At 53.6% G+C, this 19,315-nt stretch overlaps 1 protein-coding gene across 1 annotated transcript; it reads left to right on the forward strand.

Moving 5' to 3' along the window:
* Positions 1 to 8,458: 8,458 nt before the first annotated feature.
* TNFSF9 (TNF superfamily member 9) lies at positions 8,459 to 11,293 on the forward strand. The gene is made up of 3 exons (XM_019430844.2): positions 8,459 to 9,263; positions 9,741 to 9,771; positions 10,506 to 11,293. The coding sequence occupies exons 1-3, from the start codon at positions 9,012 to 9,014 to the stop codon at positions 11,003 to 11,005; spliced, it is 783 nt and encodes a 260-aa protein (XP_019286389.1). The 5' UTR covers positions 8,459 to 9,011; the 3' UTR covers positions 11,006 to 11,293.
* The last annotated feature ends 8,022 nt before the right edge of the window (positions 11,294 to 19,315 follow it).

The raw sequence follows: 19,315 nt of genomic DNA on the forward strand, positions 1-19,315 counted from the left end.
ACCAGCTCTACCCACTGGGGAATTGTGGGCGGGGGGGGGGGGGGCTGGCATATGTCAGCCACACATCTAGACTCCAGGCAAGCTCAGGCCATAGACGTACATCCACACACAGAGTCCGACATACACAATTACACAATACAACCACACAGTCTGACCCAGACACACAGATTCAGATACACACACACAGAAACACTGTGCGACAATATACCCGCAACACATATAGGCCCATCTAGACCCAGACACACACCAGGCTACGCAAATACCATCAGATCCATCCCAACCCAGATTCACAGTCCCAGGCTCAATCATAGAAGTCACGCACAATAAACACACCTCTCTAAGCCAATACAACACAACGACACAATAACATATGACACAGAGACCCGGAGACACGCATACATATCACAGAGTCAGATGCACCCAGATAAGCTCTACGCTCACACCTCAGCACAGATGTAGCCAGATGTAGAAACAGACTGACGTACACATGTATGTGACATGCACACGTGAACACATATACCTGGAATCGTACATTCACATGGATATAAGTACCTCACAGACCAATCTCAGATACACAGGCTCAGAGACTCACTTACAAATACACACAGCCAAACATACACAGAGATACGCAGTACAGACTCTCTCCCTGCCATAGACACACAGATACACCACTCAAAAAGACACACAGTGAATAAAATCATACGAGAGACTGAAAAAAAAATTGTTGAAGGGGGAAAATAAAGTCATATGCAAGACTGACAAAAAAGAAAAAAAATGCACAGCCGGATGCTGTTCTGGGCACGCAGACCCAGGATGACAGGTCATACTTGTAGAGAGTCCCTTTCTCCTCCATGCACACAGACACACATTGACCCAGTCACCCCAGAAATACACTGATGAAGACATGTGACCCAAGTACACGCCCAACGGCAGCCAGCCAGCCAACAGTCCAAGGACCCTTGGATAAAGACAGGTAGATAGACCCCTCCACAGATCTTTGGGTGTCGTGATTGGGGGGGTGCTCAAGGCTGGTGGGGAGGGGGCTCACCCAGCAGCAGACAGAATATGTCCAAAGCCACCAACATCCTGGAGGTCCAGATGTGCAGCAGGAGGTGGGGCAAGAGTGTCCTGCATGGGTCCCCAGACCAGGCACTGGTTCCAGATCACGAGCTGGGGCAAGGCCAAAATGGTATGTGGTAAATTCATCAACTGCGGGGCGACAGGGTGGGCACACCCGTCTGGACTGGAATTAGTGTCCTGTGAGCTGGACGGGGCCACAGAGGGGAGAGACGGGCCTGGACAGTGAATACCACTCTGGCAGGGGTGGGATCCCATTGCAGGCAGGTACTTAGATGGCCAAAGGGTTGGGGCCTTCCAGAGGAAGGGCAGGGCTGGGGAAACGGAGACCTCCCTAGCTCCAGTAGCAAGGAGCCCCTCCCCCCCCATCCCACACCAGGAACTTGGTGGCTTTGGGGTAGGGCCTTGATAGTGTGTGTGTGTGTGTGGGGGGGGGGCCTGGAAGAAGGAAGGGTGGAACAAAAGGGGCGGGGCCTAAAGGAATTAGACAAAGTGACCAGAGGCCCCGTAGGCCACAGAGGGCCCGAGGAAGTCAGACTAGGGATGGGGATGGTTTGAAGGCTTGGCCTGAGACGGGGACGCAGAGTTCCTGAAAGGTGGAACCAGGAAAGGGGAGAGGACTTTAGATAGGAAGCAGAAGGACGGGGCCTGGGAAGAGGGTGGTTCTGGACTAAGAGAGGTACCAAAGTAAGTGGGGTAGGCGAGTGGGCAGAGGGCCTGGAGGCTGATGGCTGGGAAGTGGGCAGAATCTGGTGAGAATGACCCGAGGTGGACAAGACCGAGGGGGGTGTCGGGGGGGGGGGGTAAGCAGGGCCTGGAAGTCAAGAGCTGGGGGAAGTGGGCGGGGCCTGGGGAGAATGACAGAGAAGTGGGCGGAATGGGGAGGCTGATGGCTGGGCAACTGGGCGGAGCCCAGGGAGAATGACGGAGTAGTAGGCGGGACTTGGGGCGAGGGTTGGGGGGATGTCTGGGAAGTGGGTGGGACTGGGGAGTGGGACTAGGCCTGGGAGGGGGATGGGAGGATGTGGGCGGGACTCGGAGTGGGAATAGGTGGGGCTCGGGTGGCTGACGGCAGGGGGAAGTGGGCGGGGCCTGGGGATAATGACAAATAAGTGGGCGGGGCTAGAGAATGGTCAGGGCTTGGGAGAAGGGTCAGACCTGGAAGGGGCCGACCCACCTTTCTTAGGGTCAAAGTCACGTCGGCGATGGCTGGTAATTCTCTCGCACCAGCGGCCTCTGCCCTGGACATTCCAGAATTTGGACGAGTCTTTGGTGGTCATTTTCTGGCCGAGAGCCAGGCGGGGGGGGCGAACACCCCTCCTTCTGCGCTATCGATCGCCCCGCCCTGCCGAACACCGTAGACGCGTCTCATTGGTCGGCCGCGGACCAATGGGAATCCGCCTCCCGGCTCACTGGGTCTTCCGAGGTACCGCGGGCAGCGCCAGGCAGGGGCGCGGGGCTAGGTCGTTGGAGCCGGGCGGTTGAGGGTCTTCCGTCCCACTGCAGCTTCCCGGCTCTGTTTCCGGGCTCAAGGCCTGACTGATCGGGCTCCGGCCGCCCGTCTCCCCGCTGCCCCGTCGCCACGCCCCTTCCTCACCCGCCTTTGCATTGAGACCAAAGACCTAGAAGCACCTTCTCTCTACCCTCAGGTAGACCGCCCCCCTACGCCCACTCGCTTTGCAGCCGGGGGTTGAGGCTCCTGATCCACCAGGGGTCGCCCGCGGCCTACATTGGGTGCCGCTGCCAAGGAGAGGGACCTACAGATTCCTCAAGGAAGTGAAAGACAGGTCCCCGGGAGAGCCTGGGTCCCTACTTAGGAGGGGAGTGGATCTTGGGCGATTTGAAGGATGGGCCTGGGTTCCTTTGGGTTTGTTCCCTTGTACTTTGCGTCTTTGTTCCAAGTGTCTTGCGTGTCTCTCCAGGTCAACTTGCGCCAGTGTGTGACTTATGTGCCTCCGGTGGTCTCTGGGGGTCTGATACTGTGTGTCTCTGATTGCATATCCCAGGGGGTTTGAGTCTCTTTGACGCTGTTTATGTGTTAGTGGGTATGTGTATAGATTTGATGCCTGCTCTTGTGTATCTACGATTATGTGTCCAGGTATGTGTCTCAATGTGTGTGTGTGTGTGTGTGTGTGTGTGTGTGTGTGTGTGTGTGTGTGTCTTGTTTTGTGTGATTGTGTATGACTTGAATGGAGGTGTCTGTGGTACCTCTTTGTCTATCTGCTTTGTGGCTGCCTCCCTGAGCAAGTTGGAGAGTCCCTTCCAGGTGGTGGCTCTCCTGGGACTTCCTTCCTGGGGCAGTTGGGCTTGCTTCCCAGCAGAATGATCTGGCTTCTCATGCCAGGCCCCTCTGAGGGGTCCTGGGGGCTGGCCCTGGTCTGCCTGGGCCTTCCCCATCCCTGTGTCCTTCTACTGCCCTTAGCAGGGAAACACCATTTCCTGCCCTTGATGTCATTGGTGCTAAATTTTCCCTTCTTCAGCTCAGGCTACTGGTTTCTTTCTACGTGTGTGCACACCTGACCACAATTCCGTGCTTAACATAAAAACAAAACAAAACAAAACAAAGCAAAACAGTAGCACATGGAAAATGCAGGTGGGCGAAAGCATATACAGTGAAAGAGCCACATTTGCTCACCGCAGATTCCTCTGTTGTTTTTTTTTTTATATATATATATATACCTTCTAGAAATGTGCTGTGCAAATATATCTCTGCTCTAAAGCAAAACACGTATTTCAGTACAAGGCATCCTGCAGCTTACTTAGTTTTCCTAGCCCCTAGAGATCTCTCTCGAGCCCCCAGGAGGTGACTCAACCTCGTGCACAGCTTGATTACCAAATTGATTCTATGAAGACTAATCTGTCCATTTCTTTTTCAACGGCTGCTTTGGCCATTTGCAATCCCAGCGCTTTTGCAACAGACATTCCTGCCTGTCTGCCTCTCTGTTCAGATGTCCACACTAGGTTTTGGACCCTGGTGGTATGTTCACGAGGAGAACCAGACTGTCAGCCCCACTGGTAACAATGATGGCTAACTGCATAGAGCACCTTATATGCCAGGCCGGGCGCTGTTCTGGCTCCCAGTCCTGGACAATAATCTTACGAGGTGGTCACTGGTGGTAGCCACACTTCCCAGATGGGAAAACCGAGGCACAGAGAGGGGAAGGAATTTGGTCAAGATCATGCAACTAGCAAGAGGCACAGCTGGGCTTAGAAGCTGAGCAGTTTGGATCGTGTGCTAGTGCTGTTTCTCAAGCAGGGACATAGCTGTGCATATACGGGACCCCCTTCCCCCCATACCCTTTCCTCATTCCTAAGTGTACAACGTCACATGGGAAACACACGATTCTGGAGTAGCTGGTCATGCACTCCAACTCCACAAAGCTGAATTGCTTTGCACGACCATGCCTTGCAGTGCTGACACAACACCACAGGTACACACGCTCACATATGGGGCCCTATGTTTTTCCGTCCTATCTAGGGCTACGGAGACCCGAACCTAGCTTTTCCAGAGACTTGGCTAACTTGTGTAACACGAGTCCCCCTTCTGTGTCTCTTTCCTCCTTCAACACATGTTAACGTTGCCGTGGCTCAAGACCAACTCTCTTTGATTTGATTTCTCCCTTTTTCCTCCTTCTTGTTTACCACACCCCCCCCCCCCATTTGCTTGCTCTCTCCCTCGTGTACTTGCTCAGCAGACATCACTAACAGTCTCTGTTACGCTTTGCCTCTGCCCTAGGGGAGACAGAGGATCCAGGCCAGCTAGAAGTTGACACAGGCTGGGAGGAGGGCCACCTGCAGGGGCTGGGGAGCAGTGTAGAACCCAGAGATCAGGAACTGAATTTTGCTAAGAAAAATCAAGGCATACCTCCTGGGGTATGCCTGTTCACTGGGCTCCCTAGGGGGAAGGCATGGTACTCCTCCCTCCAACTACTTCCTGCCCAGCGCCCCCCCCCCCCCCCAATGCTGTGATGATAAGGGTGAGGAGTCAGGTCCTACCCCTAAAGGCAAGGAAAACCGGGCCCACGCTCGCCTTGGGGAGACAGCTGAACGCAGAGGTGCTACTCCAGTGAACGTGGGATGCCAGCAGGGTGATGGTGAGAGCCTCACGGTGGGCAGGGCTGCCTGGCTCAGATGTCCCGACCACAGCAGCGCGTCATGGCACTCCCTGGCTGTGGCCTGATCCTTCCCCGGTCTGCTGGGCTTTGTTTCCTCTCCTTGGGGGGTAGTGTATAGGACTCTTCCAAGTCCCTTGGTGCAGGGAGGAGTTCAGAACAGTCATCGTGAGTCACTGAGGCTCATCGACTTCAATGTTTTGTTGGAGTCTTGGTTTCTGCATCTACATATCGGGGCTGACGTTGTACTGGGGCTGTAAGAGATTCAGTGATCATATATGCCAGCCCACCTTTTTTTTTTTTTTTTAATTTTTTTTTAACGTTTATTTATTTTTTTTTGAGACAGAGAGAGACAGAGCATGAACGGGGGAGGGTCAGAGAGAGGGAGACACAGAATCTGAAACAGGCTCCAGGCTCTGAGCCGTCAGCACAGAGCCCGATGCAGGGCTCGAACTCACAGACTGAGAGATCATGACCTGAGCCGAAGCCGGACGCTTAACCGACTGAGCCACCCAGGCGCCCCTATGCCAGCCCACCTTTACTGAGCATTTACTCTGTGCCTGGCACTGCTCACGGCAAGCTCTCAACCAGCCTTTGAGACCTACTTTTATTCCCTTCAACATATAGGAAAAATGAGGCTCAGGGAGGTGAAGCAGGCTGCCTGAGATCACACAGCAAGAACTTTGAGAGCTGAAATTCCAAACTCAAGAGCAGAGATAGCAACTTTTTTTTTTTTTTTTTCCTGAAATGGACCAGAGAGAGTAAATGTCTTGGGCTTTGTGGGCCAGTCTCTGTCGCAACTGCTCAGCTCTGCTGTAGTATTGAAAACACGGTCATAGGCAACCCTCAAATGAATGGGCGTGGCCACATGCCAACAGAACTTTATTTGTGGAAACTCACATTTGACTTTCATGTAATTTGCACATATGCCATGAAATAATTCTTCTTTCGACTTTCCCCGGCCACTCAAAACCGGAAAAAAATGGAACGAAAATTTTGTAGCTCGTGGACTGTGGTTTCTTGACCTCTAGAGCCTGTGTGGGTAACTGTCATGCTAGACTTCACTTGTTCATTCATTCATTCATTCAGTGAATATTATGGAGGCTTGCCATTTTCTGGGCACTGGAGGGAGAAGGGTCACAAAGCAGATGAAATGCTTCTCTTCAGGAGATAACAATTTTGTAGGCAAAACCAGCAAGGAAATAAAGAAATAAGAATATTTCAGATGGTGGAAATGCTCTCAAGGAAACTCAGCAGGGGCAGTGTCACCCGGGACCCCAGGGGGGGGACACTTTCATGCAGGTCATCGGAGAAGGTGATGCTTGTGGTCCCCCAAATACCATTGTTGTCAGCGGAGGCAATCCTTGGCTGTGGGCCTACTGTGGGGGTAGGACTTAATAATAAACAGACTGGCCCAAGGGGCCCCCGGTGGCTCAGTTGGTTGAGCTTCTGCCTCTTGATTTCAGCCCAGGTCTTGTTCTCACTACATGGGGCTCTGCGCTGACGATGTGGAACCTGCTTGGGATTCTCTCTCTCCCTCCCCCACTCGTGTGCCCTCTCTCAAAATAAATAAAAAAACATTAAAAAAAAATCTTTTGGTTTTTATTTATTTTGAGAGAGAGAGAGAGAGAGAGAGAGAGAGAGGGAGAGAGGCTGTGAATGGGGAAGGGGCAGAGAGAGAGAGAGGGACACAGAATCCGGAGCAGGCTCCAGGCTCTGAGCTGTCAGCACAGAGCCCGATGCAGGGCTTGAACCCAGGAGCCGTGAGATCATGACCTGAGCCGAAGACGGATGCTCAACCGACTGAGCCACCCAGGCGCCCCAACATTTAAAAAAAAAAACCTTAAAAAACGAAACAAAACCAGACTGGCCCATGGCCTGTGAGCTTCTTGGCTGAGTGATGCCATCAGAAGGGGGCCCTTTGGCCTCGGTATCTGTGTATCTTCCTTCCTGGTTGGTCAGGTTCCTAGGAGATGGGCCTTTTACTGTCGCATCTTCCCAGTCCTGGGTGCTGAGTGGGGGTGGTGAGGGCTGCGGTGGGGACATTTCAGCTCCTGCATTCAGGGGCACCGGTGTACTTAACGCTCTGGTGTCCAGGGTGACTCTTGGACCTTAGCTGCCACCCATCACACTCTCTTTCGGAGCCCTGGGGGGTGGGGTGGCTGCCAACCACCATGCCTTGGGGGATGGTGATGGCGGCATTGTGCCAGAGAGATCATTTTGGCTCCCCAGCCTGCTGGCTGACAATTTTGGCTTAGTTTTCGAAAACAACTGCTCTAGCTGTGACCGCGCTGGGGTTTCGGGAAAAAGCACAGTGTACCCGGTGCTGGGCTCATCATCTCTGCCCAGAGTGACGCTGGAACGGAAAGTGAGCGTCAAGAAGGTGTCCCCTGCCTGCCGGTCTGGGGAAAGAACATTCCGGCAGCAAGTGCCCGGTATGATGCAGTGGCCTGGAGGGCTCATCCCCACCGAGACTCCTCAGAGACTCCAGAGTTTACGCTCCCAGAGCGTCAGCAGGTCTAGCTTGTGGTGCTATAATTTGCATAACTAACAAATCCCCAGGTGCTGCTGCTGGTTCGGGTATCACACCTTATAAACCACTCACACCGGAAGCACTTAGCACCTGTGCACCAACAACGGCCAGTGTCATCATTGTTTTCTTCCCCTAATTCCCCAGGGAGGCCCAATACAACAAGACAGAAGGCAGGGGCGTGCCATCGTATACTTAACTCAGTTGAACCAGCATAACCCCCCTTCCCACCCCCTGCATTTCCTGGCTGCCCAAGCAGGGCCGAGATCAGGTGTCCTGCGGGCCCTCCCAGTTCCCACAGGGAAAGTGAGGCCTGCAGAGGGTCAGAGGATTGGCGTGGCCACCCGGGCCGGGCCGGTCAGGGCAGAGCAGGGCTTTTGTAGGAGCTCAGGACTTTTCCAGGGCCGCCCGTCTCTTAATGAACGGTGGCTTCCTCTTTTGGGGCCGAGTTTTGGCCCCTGCTCCGCTCCTCCTCCCGCCTCCGCCTCCGCCTCCGCCTCTACCAGGGACAGCGAATGGGAAATTTGAGTTTCCTCTGCTTTAGCCAGGGCTGGCTCTTCCCTACAAGGGGGATTTCTCTACCTGGACTCTCCAGCCTTCTGCCTGCGGGGTCCAGAGGGGGCCCCTGCCGGGAAGCGCCCAGGTGGGTGGGTGGGGGCAAGATGGGGAAGGCCCAAGGCTCCCCGGGAAGGTGAGGGAGGGTTGTGGGGGGGGGGGGGGGAGGGCTGGCTGTCCTCTGACCCCTCCGCAGATATGCTGGATTTAGGGGAGCGCTGCGGGGCGAGGGCCTAGGGAGTGGCAAGAAGGAAGGGAAAGAGACAGAGACTGGGAAACAGAAAATCAGAGAGGCAGAGGCCTAGAGAGACAGGGGGAGTCACGGGGAGACAGAAGCAGACGCACGGAAATAATGAGGCCGAGAGACGGAAAGATCCCGCGCGACCTCCTACGGAGACAGTGGTCAGTTAAAGAGCGAGCGAGAGGGGCACAGGGAAAAGAGGCGGTGCAGAGGTACAAAGAGACACCCAGAGAGACAGAGAGGCGGAGAGAGATCGCCGGGAGGCACGGGAGACAAGTAGGGACGAAGAGGAAACGGCGGGCTGGCCCTCGGAGGGCGAGAAAGGAGAAGGAGAGTGGAGATTCAGAGAAGAGAAAGTTAGGGAAACTTCGCACGGAAGGCCGAGGGGGGCGGGACGCCGGGATCCCCACCCGCCCCGCCCCGGAAAACGCGGCTTCCGGAGGGTCGCTATAAAGCGCGGCGCCCCGGGCCCGGCTGCAGCCGCTCGCCGCCGGCCATGTGCCCCCGCGCCGACGCCGTCCCGGACCCCGAGGCCCAGCGGCCGCCCGCGCCCCCCGGCCCCGCCTGCCGCCCGCTGCCCTGGGCCCTCAGCGTCGCGCTGCTGCTGCTGCTGCTCGCCGGCACCTGCGCCGCCTGCTGGCTCAGCGCCTGGGTCGCGCCCGCGGCCTCCGCGGCGCCCGGCCCCAGCCTCCCCCGCGTCCCCGAGCAGCCGCCCGACGCCCGCGCCCGCCTCCCCGACTCTCCGCAGGTGAGATGCGCCCCAGCCCCGGGGCCCCCGAGCGCACCCCTTGCTTCCGCAGGACTTCGCGGGGGCCCCTCCCGGCGGCACCCCGTCTGCATCCCGGGCCCCGGACCCCGAGGGCTAGTCACCTCGAACCGCTGAGGGGACTCAGGCTCTTTCTCAGCTCCCGGAGGACCTCGGTTTTTCTCCCGCACCCTTGGGGTATCCCCCTGTCCCTCCCCAGGGGGCCCCCGGAGGGTTCCTCTCCTCTTTACTGAACCACGAGGTTCTGCCCGGGCAGACCCCAGGGCTTGGGGCCAGCTTGAGCCACCAGCCTGGGGTGTGCGTGTGCGCTCCTGCTGAACGTTTGGAGCCCGCGGCGGGGCGAGGGCGGGGGGCTCAAGGCCTGCGCGGACCCCGGGGACCCCCCTCCCCCGCTCTCCCGGGACTGCGGCAGCGGGAGGGGGGGGCCTGCATCCCACTTTCCGCCTTTCCTCTTCGCAGGCCGTGTTCGCGCAGCTGGTGGCCCAAGATGGTGAGTGTCCTGCGTCATTCCCTTGGGGGGGGGGGCGTGGGGGCCGGGGGTGGCCAGGAGGCTGAGGAACCCTCGGGAGAGGGAGGCCTCCACTCCCCCCATCTGGCCCTCTTCCCCCCACTCTCTAAGAGCTGTCCCCTCACCTCTTTGAACCTTCTCTGTCTTTCTGACCTTCCCATGACCCTCTCTGGGTGCCGCTTTTCTTCTTCTGACCTCCAAATGTGCCTACCTCAGACGCCCGCACCCCCACCCCTGCCGTGGCACCTGTGGCTTGATCCCACAGACCCCAGCCTGCTCTTGTCTCTCCCACTGGGTTCCCCGAGGTCCTGACTTTCCTCTCCTTCTCCCCCGGTTCCCTTTGCTGCTTCTGGAGACCTCCTTCTAACCTCTTTCCCCTTCCAGACGCTTCCTCCCTATTCTTCCCTCCCTCCCCCTTCCCCTCCCCCTCCCCCTTTCAGACTCTCCTCCCCACCCTTCCCCTCTGTCTTCTCCCGCTTCCTGAGACCCTCCCCCCACCACCTCTCCCTCCACCTCCTCCCTCTCTGAGGCGCCTCCCCCTGCCCCTCAGATCCCCCCCTGCCCTCCCTGGCCAAACCCCTTCCTTCCCTTACCAGCCTCACCTCCCTCTGGGAACCTCTTCCTTCCAAGACCTCCCCAGCGCCCCTCCCCAGGCCTGCACCTCTGCCCCCCAGCAGTGCTCAGCCAACCTCCCCTCTTCTTCCTCCCTCCTTCAGTACAGCTGACTGAAGGGCCCCTGCGCTGGTACAGCGACCCAGCCCTGGCAGGGGTGTTCCTGGGGCCCGGCCTGAGCTACGACCAGCACTCGCGGGAGCTGATGGTGGCAGAGCCTGGCGTCTACTATGTTTTCTTGCACCTGAAGCTGCAGCGGGTGGTATCCAGCTTCGGCTCGGGCTCTGTCTCCGTTGCCCTGCACCTGCAGCCCCTGGGCGCTGGGGCTGCGGCCCTGGCCCTGACCTTGGACCTGCCGCCTCCATCCTCCAAAGCCCCGGACTCGGCCTCTGGTTTCCGAAGCAGCCTGCTGCACCTGGGCCCAGGCCAGCGCCTGGGCGTTCACCTGCGCGCAGAGGCGGGGGCACACCCTGCCTGGCAGCTTGCGCAGGGCGCCACGATCTTGGGCCTCTTCCGAGTGGCCACCAAAGTCCCTGCTGGACTCTCCCTGCCGCCATGGCCCATTGACACTGGGCCCGGGTACCCCCCGCCGGACAGAGAATGAATGCTGCCTTCTTTCACCGGGGCTCTTGGTGACGCCCGGCCACTCTACCTCACCCGGCTTGGCAGGGGTCCCCGCTGCTGACCCCCTCCTCGAGGACTCTCCAATGGGACTCTCTCCCACTCCTGCCTCAAGTCGAACTTTTGGTATTTATTCTGAGCCTGAGCTCAACGGCGTACTTTATATTAGTCCACTGTATTAATCCATTCAATGTATATTTATTGAACATCTTCTATATGCCAGGCCCTGTGCAGGGCTGGAGACAGAGCAGCAAACAACAGGAAAAAACAACTATTTATGTCAATATGTGAGAAATAAAGACTCATCCACAGCCCTGCTGCGGCTTTCGAGGGGCTGGTCTTTGGGGGTCCGTGTGACTACGCTGTGTGACCTTCACGCATGGAGTTTGTTTTGAGCATCTCCTGTGTCGTCAGGCACTGTTTGAGATGTTGGGGACGCGGCCCTGAGCAGGCCAGATAGCCCAGCTTTTGCCAAGCTGGCCGTCAGGTATGCCCGCTTGACCCTGTTAACCATGACGGCGTGCGACCCCGTATGACCAGACCACGTGGGGGGCATGAGGTGGGGCGTGGCACGGGGTTAAACAATACTTACAAACTTAATGACTACGAAATATTGAGGCTTTGTTGCATGCCAGGCAGCATGAGTTACCTTCTATGAGACCTAACTATCCTATACTTTAGGGATTTCTTTCCCATCTTATTATTATTTGGGCTCCTGAAGTCACCTACTTCTTGTATCTGGCGGAGGTGTCGTGGAACGCCATTCTGCAGGACCTGGCTTGCCGACTGTGTTCCGTGACCTCACGCTGGTAACTTAAAATCAGCCAAGAGGCATCTGCCTGCAAATGCTTCAGGTCGGCTTCATGTGTTGTGTGTGGATCATCCGTTTTAAGACAGCGATGGAGAAAATGATGTTAAACATGTAGATTATGCTTAAAAGCGTGTCCTGTCTTGGGCTGTTGCGTTGTGAATAGCACACGGAAAATTGAGGAAGTCTTGTGTTTTCGGACCATTTATCGGATTTAGCAAAGATGTTGCTCAACATGACTGGCAAGCCAGTGAGCGTGGACATCTTTGTCATCCCAGGCCATCTGCGTCTTTAAAGGAACAGGATCAACCAATATTCAGTTGTCACTTGGAATCCCGGGTGGCTCTGGGGACAGGAGTGGGAAAAATCAAGGGAGGTCATCTGTCAGAATTGACTATGGAGTTTGCAATGAAAAGTATTTTATATATGTATTTTGCAGATTCTGTGCTGCACATTTTTGCCAACAAAGTTGATAATAAATGCACATAGTCATTGCCCCCCCTCTGGAGAGCTGGTTGTTAGGCATTTGCTAGCACACCAGTGTCTCCGGGCCAGGCCAGCTCCCCCAGCCCCATAACGTCCCCACCACGTAGGTCTGCCTGCTGGTCAACACAAACCAGCTGGATCTCGGCGTGTTTTTTATTTTTTTTAATTTCTTATTTTTTTTTTTTTAATGTTTTTATTTTTGAGAGAGAGACAGAGCGAGCAAGCTGGGGAAGGGCAGAGAGGGAGACACAATCCGAAGCAGGCTCCTGGCTCTGAGCTGTCAGCACAGAGCCCATTGCGGGGCTTGAACCCACCAACCGTGAGATCATGACCTGAGCTGAAGTCCCACGCTTAACTGACAGAGCCACCCAGGCACCCCTGAATCTTGGCTTCTTATGCAGGACGGAAGAGGCTGGGGTGGGCAGAGAAGTCCCCACAGAGCAGATGACCTGGAGGGGCCTTAGGAGGAGGTAAGGGAATGAGGGAGGCAGAGTTGGGAGAGTGGCCTGCACTGGCCAGACGGGGGTTGTGGGATGGGCAGTGAGGCTGCGGGTGTGGAGGCGAATGCCGTTTGCCTGACCCACTTCTACCCGTCCTCAAAGAGTCCCTCCTGAGTGGGCAGAACTGGCATTGAGCTGACACCTGTGAATGTCCCCCCCTCCCCCCATATTGGCAATGAAATTATGAAACGAATTGGTTGTTCTGCGAAAAGGAAGCAAGTGCAAAATGACCTCTAAAGGCCCGAGGAGCTGTTAAGACGGGAGAAAAAGGTCTGCCAGTCCAGCTCCATGAGAAACGGTTTATTAAGGGGGCTTACAGGCAGAAGGCCGTTTGGAGTGGCTTTGGAAACCCCCACCTCCTGTCAGACCTGCTGGAGGCTGGGAGTCCATAGTGGGGGGGGGGGGGGGCACTCAGGAGGAGCATGTTTGAGTCATGCACCAGAGCCGATCAAGGACCTCCCATACTCAAGGGTGTGGTTAAATAAAAGGGAAAGAGTGTGTGTGTGTGTGTGTGTGTGTGTGTGTGGTGCCGCACTTCACAGTGATCATTGTGGCCGTTTGTCCAAGATCGCTTTAGTCTGGGTCACACGCTGGCAAATGCCTGTTACCGCCTGCCCCCATTGCTAGATGCTTCCTCTGGACTTCCGCCCTTGCCGTCCAAAACCTTGCCCTTGGTGCACCTCCAGGGTTGTTGGGGGAAGGGCGCTTCCCAGAACCCTTGGTCCAGTGGCCAGCTTCCGGCTACCCTGGAAGCCCGGTTGTTGCCTATTTTGAGTAGCACCCGGTGACGCCAGTCCTCTGGGGCAGCTGATTGGGCCGGAGTGGACACATGACTCGAGCTGGGCCAATCACGTCCCCTGCACAGGAACAGGGGCAGGCCTGGCTCTACCGAGGGTATTGATCAGGAGTCACAGAAGCGGGGAGGGAGCCACGTGCAGACACAGAAAGGGGGAAGGAAGATGTATGGGGATTCGCAGATGAGACCAAAGAGCCCTAGAGAGACAGAGGAGCTACCTAGGTTCCCTACTTGTCTCTTCCAGGTGATGTGGGGAAACCCTAGTGGCGTTCGTTTCCTGGGGCTGCTCCAACAAAGTGCCATAAACTGGGTGGCTTAAAGCACCAGATAATTACTGTCTGCCAGTCCTGGAGGCCAGAAGTCCGAATTCGAGGTGTTGGCAAGGCCATGCTCTCTCCAACAGCCCTGCCTCTTCCAGCTTCTGGTGGGTGCTGGCCCTCCTTGGCGTTCCTTTCCTGGCTACCGACGTTACTCTCATCTCTGCCTCCATTGTGGCATGACTGGTTCCCTTCTGTGTGTCTCGTGTTTCTCTTCTGTTTGTATAAGGACACTGCTCTTGCTGGATGGAGAGCGTCCAACTTCCTACTTCAGTATAACCTCATCTTAATTTAACTGGTAATATCTGCAAAGACCCTATATCCAAATAAGGTCACACTCTCAGGTTCCAGAAAGGACATGAACACCCCACCCCCACCCCACCCCACCCCGTGGCGGCGGGGGTGGGGGTGGGGGCGACATTATTCAACCCAGTACATTTATATCTACCCTTAGCAGCCATGAGAAACTTGGGTGCCCTCCCATGAATTTCCTTCTGGGGTGGGTTCTGTTCCATGCTGCTCGAGGATGCAGGCCTTCAAGGTTGTTGGTGCCTTTCTTGGTAGTTTTGGGGTCTGAGAGTCTGTCCTACTTCCTGGGTTATTTGGGTCTGGGCGTGTCCCACGACAAGGATACTTAGGCCGCATAATGTCGTAGGATGTTACCAATACCCAAGGTATACAGATGGAATTCGACAACAGTAACAGTAATTACAGCTGACATTTATTCATGCTTACTGTTCCCAGGCACTAATTGCTTTGCAAAGACTCCAGCAGAAAGCTACTATTTTATTTTAATTCTCATTTTACAGGCAAAGAAACGAGGGCCGAGGGAGGTTAGCCCAAGATCAGACAGCTAATAACAGAGTGGTTGACAGTGTGAGTTGTAGAACCAGGCTTCCTGGAGCCCTAGTCCCTTCCAAGTGACCTCATAGAATACAGAAAAGTTGGGGTCGAATAGTGTCCCCCCCCCCCATTCATATGTGGAAGCTGTACCTGCTCAGGACCTCAGAATGTGACTGTATTTGGAGATAGGGTCTTTACAGAGGTAATTGTGTTGAAAGGAGGTCATTAGGCTTGGCCCTAATCCAGTATGACTGGCATCCTTGTAAAAAGGGGAAATTTGGAGATAGACACACACACACACACACACACACACACACACGGAGAATGCCATGTGATGGTGAGGAGGCACATCGATAAACCAAGGCCTGGGACAGACCCCTGCCTTGCAGCCTCAGAGAGAACCAGTCCTGACCACACTTTGATTTTGGACTTTTGGTCTCCGGAACCGTGAGAGAATAAATGTTTTGTTTAAGACACCCACTTTGTGCTACTTTGTTGTGATAGCCCTAGCCAACTGATACAGATGGTTACAGGATTCCCTTGCCTTTAAGAGACACTTAATGCACAGTGCCAGGCTCTTGATAGGCACTCGATACATTTCACACCAACTCACACATGGAATTCTACAGTGACATATGGGTGTGTGACAAAGAAACAATGGAATGCCTGAGTGGCTCAGTCCATTAAGTGTCCAACTCTTGATTTCGGCTCAGGTCATGAGCTCATGGTTCATGAAATAGACCCCTTCATCGGGCTTTGTGCTGACAGTGTGGAGCCTGCTTGGGATTCTCTCTCTCTATCCCTCCTCTGCTAGTGCTCTCTCATCTCTCTCTCTCTTTCAAAAATAAATAAACTTAAAAAGAAAACAAGAACAAAGGAGAGGGGGTACAATGGCACATCTGTGATGTCATAAAGACACCCTTGCCAAGATAGGGGTTATAAAGTTACAAAGGCAATTCTAGAAAGATGTGGTGTTGCAAAGACAACCACAGAGGGGCGCCTGGGTGGCTCAGTCAGGGCTCCCGTCTTGATGATCTCTTGGTTGGTTGTGCAATCTAGCCCAATGTTGGGCTCTGTGTTGAGTGTGGAGCCTGCTTAATAATCTCCCTCTGCTGCTCCCCTGCTCGCTCTCTCTCTCTCTCTCAAAAAATAAAATAAAAACAAAAATAAAAAAGCCTAAAAAAAAAAAAAAAAAAAAAAAAGACGACCATGGATTCATAGTCTTGCATCCACAACTCTAAAATCCCCAAACAGAAAAATCTTCATAAACGCCTTCAGCAGCCCAAATGGACTGAACTCATGTGAATGTGTTTATGATTTTTACTTATTCCTTAGCTCAAATATTCCTATAATAGGGATGTTAGTATGCTTGATTAATGGGTGCTGTTCCAGAAGCCTGTGGTGTGTGGTGGTAATATATGTATAATATATACTGTATGAGTCCCCTTTAATATGAGGTCATATATGGTACGAGTCTGCTTTATTACTCACACAAAACCACTGCTGATTCTTCTGGCCACCAAATCTGTGGAGGCTTTTCCTGACACCAATAAGCAATTCTCAGCCACCAGCAAGGAGTCATCAGAGTCCCCTTCCCCCACCCCCCGGAGTCACCTCGTAGAACAAAGATGCTGCTAGTCTTTTATTTTAGGAATTTACTAGAGTTTACAAGCCCTGTGTTGGGGGTGAGGTCAGATATATAGAGATAGATATCTAGATATCTGTCTATATCTCTACCTATCTATCTATTACCAGTGTAAATACTGGATTCCAAAACATTTGACTTCTAGGGTTTGGGATCAGGGATTGTGGAGTTGTATGAGAGAGTGGGATGTAAATCCAGACCCTTCACAAGAGGTGGGACGTACAAAGTGGTGATGGCCCACCCACACCATCCCAGGGGCAGGACCCTTTGGAGGGGGGTTTCCTGGCTGAGGGTTCTCAGACTTTTCAAGTGCAGTTTCCAACCTCTCTGCAAAGAGTCAAGGCTCTTCTCATCTCTCTCTTGCTTCCCTCAGTCTCTGACTCAGTCTGCCAGGAAACCTCTGCTACCCAGGATGGGTGTGGGTCTGAAGACACTGAGCGGAGACCCTGCACCCTCCCATCTCCCCACCAGCAGCGTTGTGGGATGAATTTGCAGTGATGGAAGCTGAGTGGAAAGCCTGAAGCCTTGCAGCAGCTTCCCGTGTGTGTGTGTGTGTGTGTGTGTGCGTGTGCTGGGAGCAGTATGGTGAGGAAGGAGCAGAGATGGGTCACAGAGCATTTTTGAAAATGATGTTCAGAATACTTAACGCGAGAGCTACCCTGTTAACAATATCGGAAGTGCACAACACTTCCCCTTGTCAGCTACAGGCATAACATTGTACAGGGGAAGTCTAGAACGTCTTTGTCTTGCATTACAGACCCTCTGCCCCCACTGAATGTGAACAATTACCCGGTTGCCCCTGGGGTCAGATTTCTACGAATCTGACGACTTTAGATACCACATACCAAGAAAATCTTCGGTATTTGTCTTACAGTCTGTGTCTGTCTTACTTCACTTAGTATAATGTCTTCCAGGTTCATCTGTGTTGCTGCAAGGGGCAGGGTTTCCTTTTCTTTTTAAAAAATTGTTAACTTTTTTTTTTTTTTTGAGAGACAGAGCACAAGCATGGAGGGGCAGAGAGAGAGGGAGACACAGAATCCGAAGCAGACTCCGGGCCCCGAGCTGTCAGTTCAGCGCAGAGCCCGACACGGGGCTTGTACCCACAAACGATGAGATCATGACCTGAGCCCAAGTCAGATGCTCAGCCAGCAGAGCCACCCAGGTGCCCCTCCTTCTCTTTTAGGGCTGAGTGGTATCCCATGATATGGCTACACCACATTTTCATTATCTGTCAGGAGTCATTTAGGTTGTTCCCAGATCTTGGCCATTGTGAATGATGCTTCAGTGAACATGAGAGTGTAGATATTTCTTGGGGAATCCTGATTTCAACTCTCTTGGATATATACCAGGAAGTGGAATTGCTGGGTCATACAGAGTGTGCATTTTTAGACTCACACAGAGCTGAGTTCAAGCCCTCATTCTGCCAGTGCTAGCTAAGCTGTGCACCCTTGTGCAAGTGCATTGACCTCTCTGTGCCTAGTGTGTCTTCAACTGTAAAATTGGAAAACATTTTGTGTCTCATGGGCATTTGGGAGTATCCAGTCAGCGAATGGGTTTAATAGCATAGTGCCTTGTACTTCACTCAAAATATGGGAGCTATTATCAGTTGGGTCACAGAGAGACGATATCAAAGGTCCCAGGTGCATCAGGCAAAGAGAAGGTTTGGGGAAGTGAGTTCCAGGTGGGCAGGGCAGCATATACAAAAGCCAGAGGTAGGAGAGTGACCACAACGGTGTGAAACGGGGGGAAGGGATTAGACCATACCAGCTCGAGGATGCCAGCCAGTTTTACCCTGAGCATAATGGAGTGTTAGGAATACAAGAGGTCAGATTAGCTTTTTGACTAGATGTCTGTGGCAGGGATGTCAAATTACAATGAAAAGCAGAGAGTAGAGGCAAGGAGGCCCATGGGATTACTCGGCCGAGAGAAAGCAGGAGGTTTGGGATGGAGTGTTAGGTCTGAAGATGGAGAGGGAGTGTGTGCATATAAGAGAGAGACAGAAAGGAACAGGAGTTGCCAAAGCTTTGAATATGGGCCAGAGGGAGGAGGAAGAGAAGCCAAGACTTGTGGCTCGTGCAACTAAGAGGTATTTAGGGATTTGGGGACCCTGGAAACTCATAGGTCACTTTGGAATGAATGGAATTTCCACATGCCTCTGAGGTGGCCATGTGGGAATATTAAGTTGGTTCTGCGGCTATGCAAGCTCTTTGGCTAGGATGGAGATTAAAGAGTTGTTGGTATATTTATATAAAGGATGTTTGGGGCAAGGATGAGATGTCTTAGAATAACAAGTGAAGAGGTAACAGAAAAGAGGGTCTCAGATCAAGCACTGAGGAACTTCAATATGTAATGGTTCAGTAGGTGGTCAGATGTGCACAAAAGCCTGCGAGAGGAGCAGCCAGACAAGAAAGAGGAAAGTCAAGATCCCAAGGAATGTGCTTCAAAGGAGGAAGCTGTGCTCAAAGATATCTGATAGTGCAAAGAGTCCGTTAAGATGAGAACCAAAAATATCCTCCAGAGTTTGAATCATCAAAATCATGAGTGGTTAACTCTTCTCAGGGGCATAAATGAATGAATCAAGTTGCATCAGAGTGGCTTGAGAAATTAGTGACAAGCTAAGACTTTGAGATGGCCTCTACAGGCAACTTCTTTTAAAGAAGTAAGTATTTGGGGCGCCTGGGTGGCTCAGTCGGTTAAGTGCCTGACTTTAGCTCAGGTCATGATCTCACGGTTTGTGGGTTTGAGCCCCGTGTCGGGCTCTGTGCTGACAGCTCAGAGCCTGGAGCCTGCTTCGGATTCTGCGTCTCCTTCTCTCTCTGCCCCTCCCCTGCTCATGCTCTGTCTCTCTCTGTCTCAAAAGTAAATAAACATTAAAAAATTTAAAGGAGTAAGTATTTG

This window comes from Panthera pardus, unplaced genomic scaffold, assembly GCF_024362965.1.
Source record: "Panthera pardus isolate Hobbes unplaced genomic scaffold, ASM2436296v1 HiC_scaffold_8, whole genome shotgun sequence".
In the NCBI taxonomy this organism is placed as follows: domain Eukaryota; kingdom Metazoa; phylum Chordata; class Mammalia; order Carnivora; family Felidae; genus Panthera; species Panthera pardus.